The sequence below is a fragment of the Bombyx mandarina genome, chromosome 06 (genome assembly GCF_030267445.1).
Source record: "Bombyx mandarina strain Sakado chromosome 06, ASM3026744v2".
Taxonomy (NCBI): domain Eukaryota; kingdom Metazoa; phylum Arthropoda; class Insecta; order Lepidoptera; family Bombycidae; genus Bombyx; species Bombyx mandarina.
Genome location: NC_143213.1, coordinates 8,813,625 through 8,837,944, shown reverse-complemented (window position 1 = coordinate 8,837,944; position 24,320 = coordinate 8,813,625). Strand labels below are relative to the sequence as shown.

Sequence of the window (24,320 nt, the reverse complement as noted above, 5' to 3'; positions counted from 1 at the left end):
GGTGACGACATTCATGTTGTGATGTCTTTAAGCTTTGAAAACCAGTTAATACCAGATACATCTTGGGCTCGTCCATCGTGTACTAGTGTGTAATATGTGTGTGTAATATGACTTTGAAATATTGAAGCAATAAACACTCTCTATTTCAGATATTCGTACGATACCAATTTCGACCTCTACCGATTAGGGACGTGAATCGCATAGACCGGCGCATAAAAAGGGTCACACTAAATGTCCCGTACCGTGACGTCAAAACGATTAATGACATCGCGCGAGATTTCAGAACACCGAACATTTTCATTCAATTCAGTTAATGTGGGAGATGAAATGAATTTTTCCGCTTTTCCCACTGACCGCGTAAAGGATGAATACATTGATGCATGGGCTGACCGCAATTTTGTAAAATTAATCAAAACTCGTGGTCTTTTATACGGACTAGAAGACGAGATGATTCTTTTAATAATTCATAATCTACCTATTTCATCTTAAGCCTATTAGCATATTAGCACATACCAAAAACATATAACTACTGCAATTTCAATTTGTTTCAAGAATAGAATAAATGTTTTTTTTTTTATTGCTCAGATGGGTGGACGAGCTCACAGCCCACCTGGTGTTAAGTGGTTACTGGAGCCCATAGACATCTACAACGTAAATGCGCCACCCATCTTGAGATATAAATTTTACGGTCTCAAGTAATAGTTACAACGGCTGGCCCACCCTTCAAACCGAAACGTATTACTGCTTCGCGGCAGAAATAGGCGCGGTGTTGGTACCCTCCCGCGCGGACTCACAAGAGGTCCTACCACTAGTACATAAGTAAAATAATGACTCATAATATATCATAAACTGCGATTTCAATTCGCTTGAAGATTAGAATATACATAAGTAAAATAATTGCTCGTAATTTACCATAAAGACTCATTTTCTTAGAAAGATTGGTAACTTCCTGCGAGATTTCAATTAACAAAATCACATCGCGCGATGCTTACGCGTATCTTATCCTATAGATCGCAACGACACGGAAACCTTTCACTGTTATAAAAACATCCCTATTCTAATTTGCTGTCAACAAGTATATTTTTTCCTTCAGCACTGATATCCTTTTGATAACATTATAGAAGAGAGGCGATATCAGAAGGATTTTTTTTTCCGTTGGAGGAAAACCGGAGCGTACAGAAATAACAATGTGAATGCTGCCACCTATCTCGATATCTACACGTGCTGCTTTACATAAATCCTTACCGCTACAAACACCAATTGGGCATCACAGTATGCTAGTGTAATACTTACTCACAGAACACTCAATCCCATCTCCAGTGAATCCCTTAGTCTCCTCACACGATCCACTCAATGAAAAAGTTACGTAGCCCACACCACACAACAATCATTACAAAGCTTATTAATCTTTTTAAAAATTAACATACCTTGAGCAGTTTTATATGTTTGCTAAGATATTGAAAACTTTCATGAAAATGCAACTAACTTTTGACGATAAACGTCACATCCAATCCAATCAAACAATGTTCACAGAAAAATGAATGTATTAAAATTCATAACGTAATAAAACAAAAGCCTTCGGTATAATGAATGCCTCAAATTAAGCTCATTGCGGCAACGGAGCCGGTTCTGCGGTTCACCAACTGTTTTCATTATCATCAACAAATAATATTAAATAAATAATGTGAATAAAGTGAATTCTTGTACGAGTATTATTGAATACACGGTAAGTTTTGCATTTAGTAATCCAATTGGTTTATATGTTCAATTTTGAATTACTCAATAAAAAAAAAATACTTAATCATACGTTTTTTTTTATTGCTTAGATGCATGAACGAACTCACGGTCAACCTGGTATTACGTAGTTACTGGAGCCAATAGACATCTACAACGTAAATGTCTCCACCTACCTTGAGATATGAGTTCTGAGGTCTCAGTATAATAAAAAGACTGCTCCGTCCTTCAAACTGAGACGCATTACTGCTTCACGGCAGGATATAATAGGCAGGATAGTGGTACCTATCCGTGCGAACTCACAAGACGTCCTGCCTCCAGTAATTACTCAAATTATAGTTACAAACTATATGATCATAAGTAGTTGTCAGTTAGTTGTATTGTTTCCTGAATATATCACGACCACCATAGTAACTACATATTTCTTCTGCAAATCATAGTTTCTAGCACAGTCATTATTTTACATCGTGCCACACAATTGCTTCTTAATCAAATTAGATGACTCGAAACTATCTTAATATTTAATCGTTTTTATTTTGTTTCAAGCAAATCATTCGAATATCACACTCTTGGTAAATAAATGAAAATCAAATTTATGAAGACCGGTTTAGTTGAAGGATAAATAACGAAAATAAACAATGGCTGCAAGGGCTTTCGTGTCACCGCTTCATGCGCCTCAGCCCGTCTGTGTCAAACGAAAATTAATAGCTCCCAGATACGCCACGTTCATTAGCTGTCGCTTCGTGAACAATAATTTTAATCGAATATCGACAAACCTGGATTTCGGACGCTTTTTGAATAAGATTTACAAATAGCGAAAATAATAAACTCAGATCGTTTTAAAAAAAATGTTTTTTCGTTGAAAATTATTTATTTATTTATTATTTATTTATTTATTTATGTACACAGAAAACAAGACACAGTACAGAGTAATAGGAAAATTATGTACAAAGGCACTGCTTATTTCTTTGAGAAATCTCTTCCAGCTGACCTGCGAGAGGATAATGAGAATAATAATAAAAAGTGATAAGTGTGTGTAGAACAAATAACACATAACTAAAATAACAAATAGAACAAGAGAATTATGTGTTAATTAGAATAACTATTTCGATAGTCATCATCTTGTAAGGTTTTTTTTCAAACTGATATTTTTCTGAAAATTTCACTAACGACAGCGAACGTTGTGCCCCCGGCTAAGTTATTATCATCGTTGTTTTTCACTATTGTCCTAAAGTAATTATGATTTCTAGCCATTTTTTATTACATTTCTATAGTATTCATGGGTACGCAATGAATAGAAAGGGTCTTAACTACGTTAATATTCTATGCGATACGTGGAAGCTCTACAATACAACCATGTACTTGCTCAATAAAATAATTGTATTCAATTTAAACTGAGCCTAAAATAATACTCTCACCTAAAGTTACAAAACGCATTTTAGACTAATAAGAAAAAAAATACGCAATAAGTTTGAACTACCAAACTATTAAGGTATATTAACATAAAACCTATCTCAAGATCGGCAAAATAATATCTCCAGGACCGTCGCATCCTTCCGAGTACATTTTTGAGATCTGAGGAGAAGCTGGTGATACTGAGATTACTGGTGGTAGGAGCTCATGTGAGTCCGCACGGGTAGGTACCAACACCGCGCCTATTTCTGCCGTGAAGCAGTAATGCGTTTCGGCTTGAAGGATGGGGCAGCCGTTGTAACTATACTGAGACCTTACAACTTATATCTCAAGGTGGGTGGCGCATTTACGTTGTAAATGTCTATGGGCTCCAGTAGCCAGTTAACACCAGGTGGGCTGTGAGCTTATCCACCCATCTAAGCAATAAAAAAACCCTTTTAATTGTAATAAACATTGTGTCCCTAACTTTGTATTAAAACTTATCAAGAAAATACGAATACATATATAGACATGAGCATTCGTAATACATATCAGTTTCCTGGTGAATAAAACGAAGTAGAATAAAAAAAACTAAGCTTCTCGACGTTGGATCCTTTTCTCTAGTCTAGCTTAAGAATTCCCAACACTTCAGTTGGAATTTGTTTCATTGATTCTATTCTTCTATTCTATATATTATGTATCTTACTAACACATAAATTGTTACGTTACGATGAGGCTTCACACTAAATTACTTGTATAATTAATATCACAGTACGTGTCGCGAGATTATAGGATTTAATTACACAGAGTATTTCACAGTTATCGAGCTCTATAATTACATTCTGACGGAACAGCGTCGAATTCACCGCGTACCGACACCAATTTCCATACAATCAATCCGGTGATTAACAGTACTACAATTTCGGCTTTGGAGACAGTTTGATGAAGTAAATATTATCTTCTTTGTTTAGTATTTTAGTTGGCTGATTAATAACTGTATCAAATTGAGAGTATATTAATCGATCAATTCTTAAGAAAATAGATTGCTGTGTAGCCACTATTACTGCTATTATTTTTATGGCCATCTGCCGTATCAGACTATGCCATCAATATAGTATCATGTTTATTGATTGCCGTTAATGAGCTGATAAGTTTCCTGCCTTTCTGTTTTTTTTTTTAAGAATTGGCTTCTTCGCCTTCGGCATTGATCTTGTCAATGTCACAGTATATACAAAAATGACAGGTGTTTAGAGAAAAAAATCTAAACACAAATAAAGTTGATCAGTTTTTCCATACGCGAACCTGTGGTTTTAAGAACATCACCAACAATAATGTTAGTGTAACTACTTTAAAAATAAATATTATTAGTAGATATAAATTTACATAAAATATTTAAATAATTAGAATATACTAAAGTTAATAGAAAATTAATATTAATAGGCCGAGGAATGTCTTTTGGAAGGATATCACAAAGAGGGGACACGATATTGGGGCAGTCAAAGAAAATGTGCTCCAAGGCACCCTCATATAATCCACACTCATAAAGAGAATGGTCACGGACTCTAATTTTGGCAAGAAAAACTGGGGATCAAACATGGCCAAGTCTAAGACGGATAATAGCAATAGATAAATAGACAATTTTTAGGGAGTAATCGACGGCAAACTAATCACAGTAGTCCATCTAGAGACGATAATGTTAATGTTGCAATTACATTATCAGTTCAATTCTTTTCATTTCTTTTCCTTCAACAAAAACGCGTAGTGAAAATATCCAGGTTTCCTGGGTATCCAGGTTTCCTGGGTATTTTCTCGGCATTTGAACAAATAAGCCTCAGTATCCGTATTTTGAAATTACTATTATTATTATTATTATAAGTGGCACAAAATTAAACTATACAATAGATCAAGTTGATTTACACCGATTGGCAACTCAAGTAGCCGATCCAAATAATCCGAGTATATTCACAACAATCAAAAATTCCCAGAACAACGCAACTAGTATTATTTATTTAGGGAGAATGTAAAAGAATGCGTAATTATAACGCTCGGCACGCAGGCCGCGTGAGCTTTTAAACAATTAAAAGAAAGGATGTATAGCGTTTTCAATTAAACTCGGAATCCAGTGGGGTTCTTACGTCTGGTACATGAGGGAATCTGGAGCGACGTTAGTTTAAACTACAAACCGTTTCAGTACACTGCGGTTGAACTGTAACAATAGGAGGTCAACTATTCTGCATAATGTAATCACGTTGAAGCATCACAAGTATTTTAACTAAATAAGATTTCAATTTGTGAACTATTTAGTATTTGGGTAATGGTTATTGAAATGCCGGTCAATGAAGCTCTCTACTATGAAAAATATAGGCGTAAATGGATAAAAATAATGAGAAGACTACAAAAAAAGATATGATCCTCAAGTAAAGCGAACGACTAAGAAGAAATACCTCTAGTAATCTCTATCAAAGATGAATAGCTCTCAGTTGAAATTATGGCAATAGTACATTACAAATCGTTAATAAAGGTCTGCTTTTGAACGGTTATTTTGTTAACAGATGTTGAACATGGAACCGAAAGCAAATACAAAAACGAAACGTCGGAAATGCAGCTTGACTGATACAAACATTAAGGTCTGTCAGTAGAACAAATTGAGTGAATTCCTTCTACAAATGTATGTGAACATTCTCGAATACTTGAAAAATAAGCTATTCTTGAATTTTAAAATAATGCTTAAATGTAAATGTTATTCGCTTAAAATCAGACATACACTAAGCTTCCAATACATAGCGTTTTAAACTCTAATATATAATAGATAAATGCTTGTATTATATGTCTAGATAATAGACACTGCATAAACCTAAGCAGATTCAAATGTTTTATTTTCTAGATTACGACCTTTGTAATTTATTTTAGACTAGCTGACTCGGCAGACTTCGTAGTGCCTCAATCGATAAATAAGACATAAACTTTTGTATAAAATAAACTTAAAACAAACAAAAGGAATCCGTCCGACGGGAGGGACATCAAAGGAAAACAAAATTATTTTTATTTAGGTAATTCCGAGCATTTTTATATTTTAAACCTTCTCTGGACTTCCACAAATAATTCAAGACCAAAATTAGCCAAATCAGTCTAGCCGTTCCCGAGCGAGACTAACGAACAGCATCGTATCGTATCGTTTACAGCTAAAATCGCGGCTATAATTCACATTAAAAATTAAAAGAATGATCGATAGAAAAGTTACGTAATCCAAAATATTAAATTTACGTAATGTGAAAATATGTATATCTACCTATATACCTAGTCAGGTCATAAATTCTGTCACATGTTTAATGTAAAATAATTGAAACAAGTTTATTCATTATGTAACCATTCTTAAACGAAAATGAACTTAACAAAACATAGATTCTTATGACACTAAAGTTTATTCAAAATGACCTCCGTGATTTTGAATACAGGCCTTCAATCTGCGCGGCCAGTCGTCTATCGCAGCACGAACGAGGTCCATATCAATATCGGCGGCTGCCTTAATCAAGGATGTCTTGAGTGACTCCAAATTGGGATGAGGCTTTGAGCACGCCTTTTCCTTCAAATGTTGGCATATCTTGTAATCTAACGGATTCAAATCTGGACTGGAGGAGGGCCAGTCTTCGTTCCGGATGAAGACGATTTCACGCGCCGCCAGCCAGTTTTGTGTGCTCTTCGCTCTATGAGCTGGCGCCGAATCTTGTTGGAATACCCAGTGCCTGTTATTGAACATGGTATGAGAAACAGGTTCCACAAGGTTCGTCAGGACTGTATTTTGATACACAACTGCATTCGTTTTTACACCTTTCTCACAAAAATGTACCTCTGTTAAGCCCCAATAAGAAACCCCCAACCATACCATGAGCGAGGATGGAAAATGACCTCGTTGGACACGCGGAATACGGTTGCTCGCTTCTTCACTACTTTGTGCGTACACCTTATCATTTTGTTTGTTGTAGCTCTCTTCTACGGTAAAATTTTTTTCATCCGAAATAAGAATTTCCTGATAATTTTTCCCGCGTACCGCTTGAACAAAGCGCGGCATCTCTTCAGTCTCAGGTCCATTAGACGAGCATTCAAACGATGTCCTGTTTTTCTTCGATATGCCCGAAGCCCTAAGTCTTCATTTAACACCCTTTTTACCGTGGTTCTGCTTAACCCCATCTGAAGGGCCAACAGTTTCTGCTTACGTTTGGGATTTCTTTGAATTCGCGCTTTCACAGCTTTTATCACTGCTGGAGTCCTAACAGACCGAGGGCGACCACTTCTTGACCTGTCATCTACACTAGAGTCTTCATTGTATCGTTTGATGGTACGATAAACGAATCTTTTGGTTATATTCAAATTTTTCAGTATGTTAAAAATTTGAATTGGCGCGTAACCGCAACGATGCAACGCAATAACTGCAACACGGTCTTCTTTAAGCGTCCACTCCATATTTAAAAATGAGTAAAATTCTAAAAGTATACGTTTTTATTTTTATGAACAATTCTAAATTCGAATTCAATAAACTTTTTTGTGGCCAGCATTCTAAAAGAAAAGTTTTTACTGTGTGACAATACTTATGACCTGACTAGTTATATTAATACGTGAAGCAAAAACTTTGTATCCCTTTTGACGAAAATTGCGCGGACGGAGGAGTATGAAATTTTCCACACTTATAGAGAATATAGAGAAGAAGTGCACAATGCTAATTTTTTTTTTAAATAATGCATAAAAGATACATTAAATCAATAAAGAAAACATTACACACACTACATACCATGTCTTTGACGCACACACGCATGCATACTATTTATTGTCAAACTTTTGTTCTTGACGTCTGTGATCAAATTGAGAATAGATTAAATATTGTTTGTCTTTGTCAATATTTTTTATAGTGTAGTCTTGGCGAAATTTGTGATTATAGAAGTATAAAATGCAATCATAATAGTGCACAAACTTACAATTCCAATTAATTATAGTCGAATTTCGACTACTGCGGGACCCCTAGTCTATTATTATACTGCGAAACCGTCGTGTTTACGTTTGGCCACTGACATTTGCAAACATTTTAATGTGTCCGCATTAGTTCGTCCGGAGGCAGGAAGAGAAAATTAATGCTTTCAAAGAGGCACGGAATGCTGGATATTAAGCTTTTCATCAAGCTCCCCATTAACGTCCAGGGCTTATTACTACTCGGCTTTCAGTTCGAAAACTTACCGCTGCCTTTAATTTACTAAGCCTTTACCGCGACATCGCGTCGTGAACTGTACTCAGAGCTCTATGCATTTTTGGGCAAAGTGACAATTCAGGCTTAATTTTTTTTTTTTGTATTTAAGCTTATATAATATAACATTAGAAGATAATGCCGCAGCTTATATGCAAGGACTACGAAGGAGTGAAATGTTATTCAGACAAAATTCCTTAAAACTGTAGTCGAGATATTCACCGCCTTTATTTTCTTAGGTAATCATTGAGTTATTAATTAATAAAATATAAAGCGACGATTTTTATTATAATTTCTTATAAAATAAAATTGTATTATAATATAGAAGATATCCTGCCACAAATATCAATCCCTCGAAACAATATGAGTTGACGTATAGAGACAGTTTTTCAATAACTTACAGAAAACTTTATTTATTATATTATAGCTCCTTTCTGTAAGTTTTTGAAAACAAAACTTACACGCGCTAAACCGTAGTTAAAGATTACGATTAAGTGTTAACAATTAGATAAAGACTACTTTTAAATTCATAATTCAATATTAATAACTAGATGAGTCTAAGCTCCAAATGAGCCCTTATGGAATTGAGTTTTCAATGAAAAAGATAATGCGCAGTAGTTATTCAGTTTTAAGTAGGTAGTCTTAATTTATAATACAACTTTCGTTTATATACTCGGATAGAGTATAACGTAACGATATGAGTTCGAATTATTCACTATATTGTACAACACATGCCAATAGTACAAACTCCGAAAGCATAACTAATTCAGGTAGAAACAGATAAGATTGTGATATCAGCCCATGCAGGATCATAGCTCATCATAATACATACAATCATTGGAATAACACTGCAAGTCTGAATCTGTAAATCAGAAAACTCGGAAACTGCGTTATAAATAATGTTTCTCACCTGCGACAATAGTGAGTAAAGCAAATGTTGACACTAGAGGTAGTCCGCCGGTTTCCATGGAAACGGCTTTGGTGCGTCTCGGTATATCGCTCAGCATGACGTCACGGGACACAATTATAAATGCTGCCCAGTCTCACATTGCCTTCATGAAAATTCTTCTCTTTGCTCTTTTGAAAGACTTTTAAATAAATTTAAATAGCATTGTTTCCTCCTCTGCGCTTCAGGTTTTTTTTTATGTACAGGCTATTGTTAATTATAATAATCTCTTGCTTTTCCTTCGATGTTGCTATTCAATGAATCTGAAACAAACCAACGGATGAGGGCTTAGGAGAAGTTTAATAATAATAAAAAAGGTGCACTAACAACGCTGCAGTGGGCTGTACGAGAGTGGATGTGTGCAGCACATGGTAGTTTTTTATTAGAGCAGTTTCCGCGGCACAGCGTGCGCAAACTGAGATAAAACAGGAATGATTGCCGCTCTGTCGCGATATTGTTTCAAGTGTTTTGTTTCATTCTGTTAGCTTCTCGGTGTTTTGCTCGTCGCGCTCAAACGGCGAACTCTTCCATAAAAACTATTCAACTGACTAAGCACTTTATAACGTGTTGAGAGATCGACCTTACAAAAAAGTGACAATAAAGTCAAGGAAACTTCTTAACGAACACTATTATTACCGGGACGCTTTTCACCTACGATCACACTCTCTTTTGCATTTGGGCACAACAATTTAAAAACTTTCTTTTATTGCTTAGATGGGTGGACGAGCTCACAGCCCATCTGGTGTTAAGTGGTTACTGGAGCCCATACACATCTACAACGTAAATGCGCCACCCACCTTGAGATATAAGTTCTAAGATCTCAGTATAGTTCCAACGGCCGCCCCACCCTTCAAACCGAAACGCATTACTGCTTCACGGCAAAAATAGGCAGGGCGGTGGTACCTACCCGCGCGGACTCATAAGAGGTCCTACCACCAGTAAAACTGCGATAAAAAACCACCAGTACACCAGTAAAAAAAGGAACTGCGCGAATAATTAGGTACGATTGTTCTAGACAATAAGTGTCATAAACTAAGGCAAATAGACATTGAACGAGTATAAGTATTGTTCTAGAGCAGGAACAGAATAGTTCGCCTCGGGGAGTTTTCGACTCCATCAATTGAAACATGGTCTCTGACGACGACGGCATTGGCGGCGTCTTTGCCGTGAGAACGAGCGCCGCGACAATAAACAATACAAACAACCCTGGCCTGCGTTTGACACCAGCCCGTTCGGAGTGGATTAGACCGTTCTACAGGGAGTTCGGCAGCATTTAGGGATCGTAATAGCCTTCCGCCGTGACCTGTTTTAGTTGCGACAAATAGAGATTTACGGGATTGCCGCCCGGGAATTTTACTGAGGTCTCTTTTCTATGTAATAAAACTGAATAGTGTTTGCTCTGCGGTTGTTTTATTCTCTGTAGATATAGCACCATTCCAATTTCGAAACGTTCAACATTTAATATTGGCGAGTTTTCATAACGTCAGAGTCATCCGACTGTCAATCGATTGTAGCCTTCTATCGCTCGACAGATACGGACAAGGTTTCCAACAATTTATTGCCGCTTGAAATATTATCGAAAAAATTACTGACAGCTAGTGTAATATGTGTATGAGATATATATTCCGATGAGACGCCATTGTTATTGAGTAAAAATGTATTAAAGTGAAATCTGCGTAAACGATATCACAAAACATAATTAGGTTCCATCTGAAGTCGGGAATTCGGAGCTAATCGTATCAAACCTCATATTAGGAGCGAGTCGCCCTTAACCCTTGATATCGCTGAGCCGAAGCCCCATTTACGACATTCCTTTGCTTTATAATTTGACAAAGACGCCACATTATGTTATCGCACGAGTGGCACGCAGCCGATACGAGTTTTAGCAAGCCCCTACTGTTGCTCCTATTGTCGTGTTTACATTGTCTATGCTCATTTCGAAATTCCGATTATAACGCGAACCCGAAATCGCTTTCGCGTAATAATATGGTATTTCTCGAGTCGCTAACTTATCTCCATGCAGGCATTGAACGTGCCTAAATAAATATTGTGGCTTTCGTTCTCGGTGCACGATAATATGACTGAACAAGGTTTTCTGCTTTTGTTTAACTTTGTTCGCAGTTTCGAGTTTCTTTGTTGAGGATTTAAGTTCGGAAAAGTTTCGTAAGCAAGTTCAGTTCGCTACAACGGAAAAAAACTAAGATTATGAAGCTCGGGACTCAAATGAAAAGTTTATATTTTTTTTAAGCTTCTACACCTAGTAGATTATTTATTGAAGTAAGCTGCACTGCTATTGCTACCTTTAATAATACTTTTATAACTAAGCAATGGATCTTTACTGGTGGTAGGACGTCTTATGAATCCGCATAGGAAGGTACCACCTTTCCGCCTATTTCTGCCATGAAGCAGTAATGCGTTTCGGTTTGAAGGGCGGGGCAGCCGTTGTAACTATACTGAGACCTTAGAACTTATATCTCAAGGTGGGTGACGCATTTACATTGTAGATGTCTATGGGTTCCAGTAACCACTAAACGCCAGGTGGGCTGCGAGCTCGTCCACCCATCTAAGTAATAAAAAAAAAATGAAATCATAAAATGATTCAACAATAAAAAAAAATTATAACGAAGAACGCGTTCGACCTTTGCATTCTACAAATCTCGATTCGCAATTAAAAAAGTTAAATTGTCCGGTTAATTGCCGTCATTGCGGTGGACGGCGTCTGCTTATTATTCAGGATTCTTCCCTAAAATCTGATGAAAAATTTCGCAGAGGAACCGGTTGGTAAATCACAATAAGTAATTAGCTTATCTGTCGTCGTCACGCGGGTGCTCGGCAACGGGGCGGGGGTCGAAGGCGGCGGGTTCATGTCTTACGTTAAGCTCTCAGTATTAATCTTGACTCTGCTTAATAAACGAAGTGAAGAATTTGGATTAAATAAATCACGACACGCGAATCCGTGGCCGACGTTCAACTGTTTGTGTTCGATACGTCATTTCTGACGCACTTTGGGACGAAAAAAAAAAATACAGTACCAAATTTCAAGTGACAAAATCAAATTTGTATTTTTTATAATTGAAGAAAACACAGCACCGAATGTATTTAGAATAGTATGTTTGAAAATATTATTTAATTAAATATTAATATTATTATAAAACATAAGCGAATTAAAATACAAACGTTACTAATAAAAAAACATTTTATTACATTACATTCTTTGTGGGCAAAAACTTCGGTCGTTACCAGTGCTTCTTCTAAATTAGGGTTTAATTAAGTAGCAAATCCTTTTTGTAACTTTGTAAAGAAATCTTATTGTTCTGTCAAAAACACGTCAAAAATGACTTCGGTTTTAAAAGCGTGAACAATCTCAGAAAGATCAGTGAGCTGAAATATTTTCTTTAATTGTCTAAGTTCCATTGTATTTGCTCAGTCACACAGAAATAACTTTCGATAGAAAACATTTATAGGAACATGTGGATTAGTATAATATTTGTATATACTGATATATAGTATCATTCGTTAATCTTTTAAATGAAGCCTAAATGAATTATCTACTTTTTTCTTAATTTTGTGACTACTGGTTGCCCTGAGGTATTTCCAGTTTCATCAGTACAGGTGGGCCCAGCTAGAAGGGGTGTGATTTAATAACAGCTGTTCGAAGGAGACCTAACACCTCAAAGGCAGCTGCTTCGCAAATGCATCGAATCGCAAATCCGTCACAAAACTCACCGGGCTCATTTATGAGTTACATTTCACGTTGAGCTCTTTGACATGTTCGACGAGTGTGATTACTAGGGCCCCTATGCCTGCTCCTACCGCTAGAGTTGCACACCTCTAATGACAATGATAGAATTTATTAATAAGACTAGCTGACCCGGCAGACTTCGTAGTGTCTCAATCGATAAATAAACGACCTAAGCTTTTGTATAAAATAAACTAAAAAAACAAAGAAAAGAAATCAAAGGAAAAACAAAATTGTTATTTTTATTTAATTCCGAGCATTTTCATATTTTTCTATCTTTTAAACCTACTCTGGACTTCCACAAATAATTCAAGACTAAAATTAGCCAAATCGGTCCAGCCGTTTTCGAGTTTTAGCGAGACTGACGAACAGCATTTCATTTTTATATATATAGATTACGCGATCGGATTTGGATACACTACATATCTTCTGAGGATAAATTATCTAGACCTCTTCCATTTTCATATAATAACTTACACCGATCAATCTTTTACCAACCACTGAACAGGTGGGCCGTGAGCTCGTCTATACATCTAAGCCATAAAGAAAATAAAAAAATCTTTCGAAAGAAAAAACAACCATAGCTATAGAATTAAGTATGAAAATGTTTATGTTTAAATTGCCCGTAATGAAATTTCTTGGATATAGTATTTCTTAGAAGTTCCAACGTATCGACGACAAATATTTATTTTATTCTGGTAAATTATATTTTTCTATTTGAATTTAATAGCTGGGAAACCAAGTTAATGTCAGCCAGTTTGAACACAAACACGAGTCGTTTACTCATTCTACGGTTTCGTGGAATAGTTTTTGAAAACTAATAATATCTTGAAAATGTAATTAAGTAGCCAATATTAATCTATATACATTCTTCGTAAACTAAAATAATATCGGGAAATTGTCGAACTAAAACACGATCCCTCGGAATTCGTCAGTCATGGAAGTGCAGTCCAAATATTGGATCACCACTTGATCCATGATGTCATCTAGGCTCGGAACAAATTCAATTCCATTTGTGAAATTTAAGTTCGCAAACAAGAAAACATATTTGCCACGGACTGTTTTATGTTTCAATCTGAAACTGAATACTACCGAAAGTGAATTGTGTTAAAGTTGAAAATTGATTAAAGTTGACAATATGAGCTAATATTTTTAAACGAATGGATCATTAACAACATAGCGCATCCTTGTTAGCATTTAGAATATCGTCGCTGTTAAACTAAAATCTGCTATGTGCAAAAACTCTATTTTGAATTACGAGTAAAAACATTTTTGTATAAAATTTTATATGAAGGTGATTTTTTAAGAACTATATCAAATGAAAGCTATAGGTAAATATGAAAGCTATAGACACATATCAGTTTTTTTTTATACGGTAGATAGGGCTGTGAACTATACGAAAAGGTCAAAACGTAAAACTCTCAAAAAGTGCACATAGCAGATTTTGGTTTGACAACGACGATATGCTGTTTTACATTTTTTATATATATCGAGACGTCTACCTTTTGTCTCATGATGGATTTCTTAACTTGCAATATTTTTAAGTCAAATATTGAAAGCTAAATTAAAAACACTTCCCCTTATCCTTATTACTTATTACAATTGAACGTCACGGAAATCCGCTTGATGCTTATAACAGAACCGGTCAACATAGCGAACCTTGAGGAATGTTTGTGACCAGCAGTAGGGTTAATGAATAGGAGAATGAGCTCACGACACAGCCCGTGATTACCGATGTCCATAAACATCGCAACGTCAACTGGAATGCATGACCACTTCGCACCAGTAACAGATAGGACCGTGATGATACCTTCCTGTATGAACTCACACTACGGTCATACCAGTATTTATGCAGATTTCTAATTTTGGCTGACTTTATTTTTCTTGGTCCGTGTAAATCTTTCATTGTCATTTGGGAGGCTACTTAGTGTCAAGACTTAATCGCTAGTATCGCAACTGATGATATGTATTTTCATATTTATGTGAAATTCCGACAGATTTCGCTGCGGTTTAGACTAGGTGTCGAAGTGTTGACAAGTTGAGTGGCGGTAATTACCTTGTGATGCTTATGAGTTTAAGTAGCCATTTAATACCAGGTCGACAGTGATCTAGTCCGTTCATCTACAATAAGCAACTTTTCTTAACACCGACGCCTGCTGCGGTTTTGCACTGTAAATGTGACTGTCGCTTTGTTAAAACACCGTTTTAATATCTAAATTTACATGCCGAGAGCTTTTAAAAAATATATTCGTAAAGAGAAGGCGGTTCAATAAATTCTAAAAAAATACGAATCAAATAATTTGATACATAGTAATATCCCTGATTTCAATGATTAATAAATTTATTATCCAGCCCTATTACTACGATATTATATAAATTAGTAGAGTGAAATAAAATATCTACATGAACATACAAAGAGAATTTTCGCTAATGAATCTATTGAACGAAATATTCATCGTAATTATGTTGTGAGCCACCGTCGTATCTAATCTAAAACAATGATGTCGTTAAATATCAATACTCGTCCATCTAAAAAGGTTGTACTTAAAAGTATAAGATAGTTAAAATAGCGCATGTTATTGTGAAAATACGAATAAGTACTACAACTAAATTGTCAGTGTAGACAATTCTGATTTATGTAACTCATTATATCTCTTAGTTGATAGGTTTTATGCCAAAATTGTACCTTTAATTCCAACGAGAACTCCATTCGGGTAATGGTAGAACGTACCTCTCCGTGCGGATGTAGGTTTTTAGTGCCTTTGGAGGCAGACGCGTTTAGGATCCATCTTATATTCAGTGAACACCATCCCTCATAGACGAAGGGAACGGAGTGGAATCACCTCATAGTACTAACCAATGCGTCTCAACAATTTCAACTATATCTAAATTGTAGAGCACACAATCTAATTATACGTATACGTTAAATTAACCGGAAATCACACTAATAATAACATTTATTTAAATGATAAATTAATTGAAATCGGGTCTCATTGGTATTTGTGGAATGTCGGAAAGGGTTCAAGTGGTTCCCGCAGTATTACGTAGATCGATGATAGAATGAATTCCAACTAAATATATTGAGTATTATCGGACACGGAATTTGGTTTAGCGGAACTTCATACCGCATCCGAAAACCATCCATCCAAATGAAGCTTGTTTACTGATTCTATTGCTCCCAATATTCCAGGTCTTGACGGCCTGTTTGTTGCATATACGGGTGCGACACACTCCTTATACGAGTCTCTCCACATAGGTTCGTATATGTAGACGGCTTGGAGATATTGGGTCTGTGGAGGGTATTGGCCACCTCGTTTTATTATCTGTTGACACTGTATCTGTCCCCAACGCAACAGACTAAATTACCGTACCCCGTATTGTCAAAATCCCCTTATATTATTTTCGTTCACTGATTTGTTCGCGAAATCGAATTTATTTTGAGCATATTTTTTTTTTCGTTAATAACGTACCTTTTCAGCAGTAGACTTTTTTGTTTAAGGAAATTCTTTATTATAATCAGAAAAATATCTCCTCGATTCGGATTCAACAAACTTGTTCGCTGTGAATCAATGAATTGAAATTTATCTGCGTGTAAAATTGAATTTCAAAGATATTGTAGATCTAATTTACTAAGGAGACTTTTTATTGAGCGTCTTCTAAGAATATTGAATCAATTCGAAGCATTTCATTGTTTTTATCGTTCGGGACGGAATCGAGTACACGTTTGGTTGTTATCTAATATACAGAAGGGGCGGGCTTGTGCCGCCGCCGACGGGGACATCCTATTGGGACATATATTGGAAAATCTTTATGTTATTATTTACGCGGCGAGGAATTTCGCGCCGCTAATACCCGTCGCGTTATACATTTTATTAAAGTTTTTATTACAAAATACCAACCATATTTGATGCCCTTGGCTTAAGAATTCGACTTATCAGTAAATATTTACGTACACCACCGAGGTAGGTACATATCCCTTCAGCAAGAATTTTCGTATTCGAAAATCTCATTAAAATATCATGTTCGACAAGAACCCTTCGTTCGAATAGGATTAGCGTCGAACAGATCAATTATTTGTATTCGGTTTGCCCGTTATTGTTTGTAATACTTAATTTTCTTTTCAGTCGTTTGCACTCTCGGCAGAGTGGTCGTGGCCATCGATTTGGGTAGTGGTGCGCTTCACAAGAGGTTGTTATTCCTTCACTTAATTTTAATGTTCACTAAAATATATATATGTATATTTAAAATTATTATAACTAGAGGTCCCGCAGTAGTCGAAATTCGACTATAATTTATTGGAATTGTAAGTTTGTACACTATTATGAATGTATTTTATACTTCTATAATCACAAATTTCGCCAAGACTACACTATAAAAAATATTAACAAAGACAAACAATATTTAATCTATTCTCAATTTGACAACAGACGTCAAGAACAAAAGTTTGACAATAAATAGTATGCATGCGTGTGTGCGTAAAATACATGGTATGTAGTGTGTGTAATGTTTTTTTTATTGATTTAATGTATCTTTTATGCATTATTGAAAAAAAATATTAGCATTGTGCCATTCCTCTCTATATTCTCTATAAGTGTGGAAAATTTCATACTCCTCCGTCCGCGCAATTTTCGTCAAAAGGGATACAAAGTTTTTGCTTCACGTATTAATATATAGATCTATATATATAAAAATGAATTGCTGTTCGTTAGTCTCGCTAAAACTCGAGAACGGCTGGACCGATTTGGCTAATTTTAGTCTTTAATTATTTGTGGAAGTCCAGAGAAGGTTTAAAAGGTAGATAAATATCAAAGTTCCTTTTGTTTGTTTTAAGTTTATTTTATACAAAAGTTTAGGTCTTTTATTTATCGATTGAGGCACTACGAAGTCTGCCGGGTCAGCTAGTAATATATAAAATCTTTATAGGTTAGCTTTAAATTAGTCAAACAAAAAATTTTGAAACGCTTTATTTATTTATTTAAGTAATCACTGCCACAAACTTAACAGCATTTCAAAGTACTAATAAAAAAATATTTGATTTTTCACATGTTGAATACTAATCCAATGATAAAAATACAGCAATCTACATTGCTAAAATGCAGTAAGTACTTTATGTTTGTTTGTGTGTTTGTTGTGTTTAAAAAGACAATAGTTTTATTAAATTTCATTGCTTTTCTTTTAACCAGTAGTTTTATTCACTGATGAAATTTCAAATTCGTGAGGAATCCTACTCGGACAGCAACGGTATGCAGCCGTAAAATTATCTTGAAATGAGAGATTTTCCCAAAATACTGTAATTAGAAATTCCGAGTTTGAATCGTATTTTATCCAACACCTCTTTCGTAATCAGCTACCGAGGGTGAGTCCGCAGCCGTCGGAAATTGCGCTAGGTTTTCGATAAAACCTTTCGAAGTTAACCGCGCCGATGCTAGAATTTGCATCTGCGGGATTTTGACAAACGCAACTCGGCGCTTGGCTCAACGAGTGCCCTGTTTCGGCTAATTTGACTAAGTCGATGCCGCTCCTGACAATATTATGACCTAGATTATAGTATAGTACAAGATAGTAGTAACAAGCTGTGTAATAGTAATAATTTTATGGCATTCTTGGATTAAATTATCAAAATCCATATCAAATGTGTTCGTATATTTTATGAACTTGAAACTAGATATATTTCGCAAATTCTATGATTATGTAAACATATCTGCGATCTGAGTATTCGTATATTAATTCATAAAATATTGGCAAATAAGAAATTGATATATCCATGGAACCTTTAAGGTAGCGTCCATTTCTGACTCAACAAGGGATCGTTGACTTCATTTCGTGCCGTCCTATTATGACGTTACTAAACAAGTTCTTTCAATAGAGATAAAAAAGTGAGATCGACTCAAGAGTATCGTAAACATACAATATATAAAATTTACATAAAGATCAGGAACACAACAACTCAGACAACCATACATCCACATGTTGTGGGGCAAAACTAGAAGGTTTTTCACTCTCCACTAATCTCTGATGTATATTTTTATTCAATCCATAAGCCAGTTAACGATCTCATAGCTCGTCTGGATTTAAGTTGTTTACAGATTATCTTGTAATAATATCATAATAATATCAACAAATTGGGAGTTCTGAGGAAAGTATTGTAATGTATTATAGATTGAAATTAAGATCTGTAATAATGAAATATTTTCTTCAAATCAGCTTAAAAAGAACGGCAGCCAACTTATGTAACTGATTTAAGGCTTATTAAACTCAGGTCAACGACCCTAAAAAATTGGAAACCGCCCCTTAGTTCACGAATTAAAGCCCCGACGAGGCAATTATTGGAATTCCAAAATTATTAACGAAAAAGCCGTTTATGACCGTAATGCACGACCGCTCTGAACAACTATTAATTTAAATTTAATTTTCGATAATTTTTCTGTAATAATTTCGCCTTTCTCAACTTGCTATGCTTTGTAGTAAAATATTTATGGATGATTACGAGTAGGTAGTTATAATTGGAGGAAGTAACATTATAAAAATACATAGTTTATTTGAATGAATATATTATCCAATAATTCATAAACTGGATGCGCTTTGGACACAATGCAGAACTATTTTTGAACTCCCTTCGGCAGAGCTAAAAACCGGACGGACCGGTTAAAAAAAAATTAAGCACTTTCTCATTGGGAATATTCACTACCCTTACGGAAGATTTTGGGAACTTCAAAATATTGTGGCGTTTCGAGCATACCATGCTTTCTAGAAAAAACCATTTAAAAAACGTGTGGCACTCGGGAACTGCCGCGGTAAAGCTATTGCATAGCATTTTTATCAACTTATGCAATTATAATTAGACAATGATAATTTAATATTAAAACAATAATAAAACAAGACCACGCTATATTAAACATTAATAAAAGCAAAACCTTAACTGTCTCCTTCACACTCATAAGCTAGACTGCGCGAGAGAGAGATGAGCAGACTTTTCATGATGTGCATGCAGTGTGACGTCACGCCACGCGCTTATTCACAAACACTACACAGGCGCAACGTGTGCATGTGTTGAACACGAGCTACATGGTAGGTGGAGTGAGGGGTGTAAGGATTTTTTCGTTACGGAATTTCATGACTCGGTCGCAGCGTTCAAGGCCCGTGATAAAAGCTATGCAATAGCTTAATAACCAAGCGTAACATAACGTTTGCTAAGAAACTTACGTTTCTTTACCTTAGTACCTTTTCAAGAATCGCATCGTGATATACTTTGGCTGATGCCTATTTATTTGAAGCCGTATTTAGTACCCACATTGTTCCTTGCTGACTGACTGTGAAACTTTTGTAGCGCTTTTAACACAAACACGGTCATCCTGCTTATCAGATCATTTACGATTTGCAAAAACCGAAGTAAGTACAGAATTAATATATTACTCAACAGTACAATATATCTTATAAACATTTTTTCTGTGAATTCCCTCGCGTTCCTTCTAAGAAGTTTTTTTATATTTTACCAGCCATTTACCAGCGAATTCAAAAAACAAGGATGTTCTCGATTCGAATTTTTTTTACCTCTCTCTTTTTTCTACATGAACTCATTTTATTATTATTTGGAAGCTTGTGCTTCTCATGTGGTCCCATTTAAATTTGATCAAGATCTGCCCTGTAGTTTTTCGAACTATCCCTTAACAGTGACATCAATTGACTTCGACTACATTGATGATATTCTCATTTTATTTTGTTGTAGGCGTTTTTGGAACAAAGTTCCTTATCGGACGATGCAGAGGGTTACCCTAACCAGGAAAAAACGTCCGTAACGTAAGATTTTTATTAGTAATGCACACAGTGTACAATTTAACTTTGTAATAATGTACAAAATAATAATGAACACAGTGTACGACTTAACTTTGTAATAACGTACAAAAAACAACATATTTTTTTATCATTCATTGACCACGATCTCAGAGCGTTCGGTTGCGCAATACACTAACTCATTATGCAAACAACCGAGAATGAAGTGTACCACAATAAGTTCGCACGTTACCGAATGACCGTGGGCTGTTGCGAAACCTCCAGTTTTACATTCTTTATACCTCGAATAGAACTTAAAATTAATATTTTTATAATAAGGAACTTCTTTCCTATCCGACACGACACCACACATCTTTTTTTTTTTTGTATTATCTAATTGTTGGTTAAGTAAAAAATAGTGCGTATCTACTAAGCTACAAAGTTTATCTCATCTTTTATGTCACGCAACATGCTTCGGCGTGCTAAATGCATTCCCGTCGATGGAACCTTTTGATTTCGGACAGGGTCGCTTCAAAATCTTTCCTACTTTGATCATTTTCTATAAAAAATACCATATAGAAAAACTTTTATTGTTCAGTCTCAAACTAAAAACGTTATATTACCTAACAATAGGGTTTTTCGAAAAATGCTATAACTACTTAGGGTGTTATCTCATAATTCAGCTTTCTTTATCATCCAACTCCATTTTAATATCACAAAAAAACCTATGAAGTCATCGTAGCCTAAGAGATAATACACCCGTTACATTCGTGTCGAGCAATGCGTTTTTATTTTATTTTTATTGCTTAGATGGTTGGACGATCTCACAGCCCACCTGGTGTTAAGTGGTTACTGGAGCCCATAGACATCCACAACGTAAATGCGCCACCCACCTTGAGATATAAGTTCTAAGGTCTCAAGTATAGTTACAGTTACAACGGCTGCCCCACCCTTCAAACTGAAACGCATTACTGCTGAATAGCAGAAATAGGCAGGGTGGTGGTACCCACCCGCGCGGACTCACAAGAGGTCCTACCACCAGTAAATTGTGCCGGTGTTCGAATCCCGCAGGCGGGTACTAATTTTTCTGACGTACTTAAGAAATGTTCACGACTAACTCCCACTGTGAAAGAGTGACATCGTGTAATAAAAATCAAACTAGAAATAGGGGGTCTTGTAAGCCCGCACGAGTAAGCTCCACCACCCTGCCTATTTCTGCTATTCAGCAGTAATGCATTCCTATTTGAAGGGTGGGGCAGCCGATGTACCGAAAAAACGAAGACTTACAATTCATATCTCAAACTGGGTGGCGTCATTTACGTTGTTGAGATGTAGGTTCCGATAACCATTTAACGCTAGTTGTGACGTGAACTCTTTTACCCATATTAGCAATAATATATAGCAATATATATACTTGTTTTTATTTACGGCCTAATTCTCAAAACGACATTAAAGTTAATTTCAGTAAAGTAGTGAAATACTAGGTCTTCATTAAATTTGAAAAATAATAAATAATTATCCTCGTAATATACAAAAATTAACAATAACCAGCCACGATAATTCCTTCAAGTAAATTTACTTAGTATTTTAGTTCGACTGTCGTGCTTATTTCTGTTTAATTACGAATTCACTTAACAATGGCGCTCAATAACCGTTTATTTCCACTAATAGCAAATGAAACTGATTTAACAGCTGTTGCCTCTAAATTACGCTGGACAATGAAATTAACATCGTACTCTTGAACTTTATAACGAGGGGATGGTAAAAATTGTCAACCACTTTCATGACCGACCGTACCTAAATGATGTAGTAAAAGTTAACGATTGGCGCTGTCAATTCCGTAATATCTATTTAAAGCTAGTCATTTGTAGGTAATTGTCGTTGCCATTCGCTTAAAGCTGTCCACGGCTGTGTTCAATGTTACAAAATGCGTTCAGATTTTTTTTTGCTTAGATGGGTAGACGACCTGACAGCACGCCTGGTGTTATGTGGTTACTGGAGCCTATAGACATCTACAACGTAAATGCCGCCACCCACCTTGACATATGAGTTCTAAGGTATCAGTATCAAGGGCTGCCCCACCCTTAAAACCGAAACGCATTACTGCTTCACGGCAGAAACGGCATTGGTTGTCGATGTATTAAGTTTTCTTTCTTATTTATTCTTATGTGGTTAGCGAAGCCAAAGACACAGGTTCCAAGTCAGAACAATTTTGTAGCAATGTCTATTTATTGTTAGCGACATGAGCACGCACCCAGCTCTCAGGTAAGTACGTAATCATATATAAACTTATCCATATTATTATTATTAAATGATCCTATCGTATCGTAGAAATTGTTCTTGAACGTACCCGAAAAATATTTAATTCAGTAAATGGCTACATGTCTCAAGATCCAAACTATGATATAGTCACACTACTTGATATGAGTAGAGATACCAATTAGAACGCGGACGCATGTAATTGATTCCTTCATTCTCGTCGAATGGTTTGCCACCTCGGATTGGTATGGAATATAGAGCTCATACCCAATACGAATAATAAAAACTATAAGTAGGGGATTAATCAGATCTCGATCTCAGAACCCATCTGACTTTTTGCGATATTTCAACCTATAAACGTCACTTTTCCTTCCTATGCTGATAGCCGTGAGAGGCTTTATCAGCTTTACTCTAACGTGTAGGTGAGTTCTCGGGGCTCAAACCGGAGGTGTTACTAACACTGACCCTAGCAAGAGGAGTGCTTCGCAGAATATACCATCTGAAACGCAACCCACTGAGAAGATCCGGCGAGAAACTCAGTGGGCTGTGAATGGCTATACCTTGAGACTAGAGGTCCCATGCATTCAAGTTACAACTATCGGTCATGTTATCATTTAAACTTGAATGCATGATTGTTACGAATTTAAAATGGGTAGGCAGGTTTATCCCTAAAAAAAGAAGGGTTTCGTAGATGGTTAACCAGCTCACGGGGCTCGCCCGGTATTTAGTAGTTAACGGAGCCCATAGATATCATAAAGGAAAAGCCGAAACCCAGGCGGAGACAAAAGACTGAAGTTCCAATCCTAGTAAAACGCCAAAAATAAAATTACTGTGGTTTGTTGGGGCCTTTTATTTTACAATAATGTAATTACTTTACTGTAGGATTCACTCAACACGCGCTAGGTACATAATGAAGTCGAAAAATTAATGCAAGGCTCACTTAATATTATTAATACATATTTTTCTTACGTTACTTAGGCAACCAAACATTCAATTCTAAAGCTGTGAATTAACTATAGCTACAACATATCCTATTAACTATAATTATAAGATATAAGACTATAAGATATAAGAACTAACGCTAACGTAAGCTAAGAGCTAACGTAGAGCTACAATAATAAGATATAAGATTATAAGATGTAATAATTAACTATAGTAGCTATAGCGTAGTTCAATACCTAACGTAGTAAGTCAAAAACTAGAAGTACTTGTAGACCGGAAACAATTATACATCAATATTATTGCTA

At 35.8% G+C, this 24,320-nt stretch overlaps 1 protein-coding gene across 2 annotated transcripts in view; it reads right to left on the bottom strand.

Moving 5' to 3' along the window:
- The window catches only part of LOC114241388 (lachesin), a 69,268-nt gene that overhangs the window by 44,321 nt on the left and 627 nt on the right, over positions 1 to 24,320 (bottom strand). The window contains exon 2 of one of the 2 annotated variants that reach the window (XM_028172209.2): positions 9,270 to 9,568. The exons of the other annotated variant lie outside the window; for it this stretch is intronic. Coding sequence (XP_028028010.2) covers positions 9,270 to 9,366 — 97 coding nt within the window. The 5' untranslated portion in view covers positions 9,367 to 9,568. The remainder of the gene's footprint in view (positions 1 to 9,269; positions 9,569 to 24,320) is intronic. 2 annotated transcript variants of the gene reach the window in all.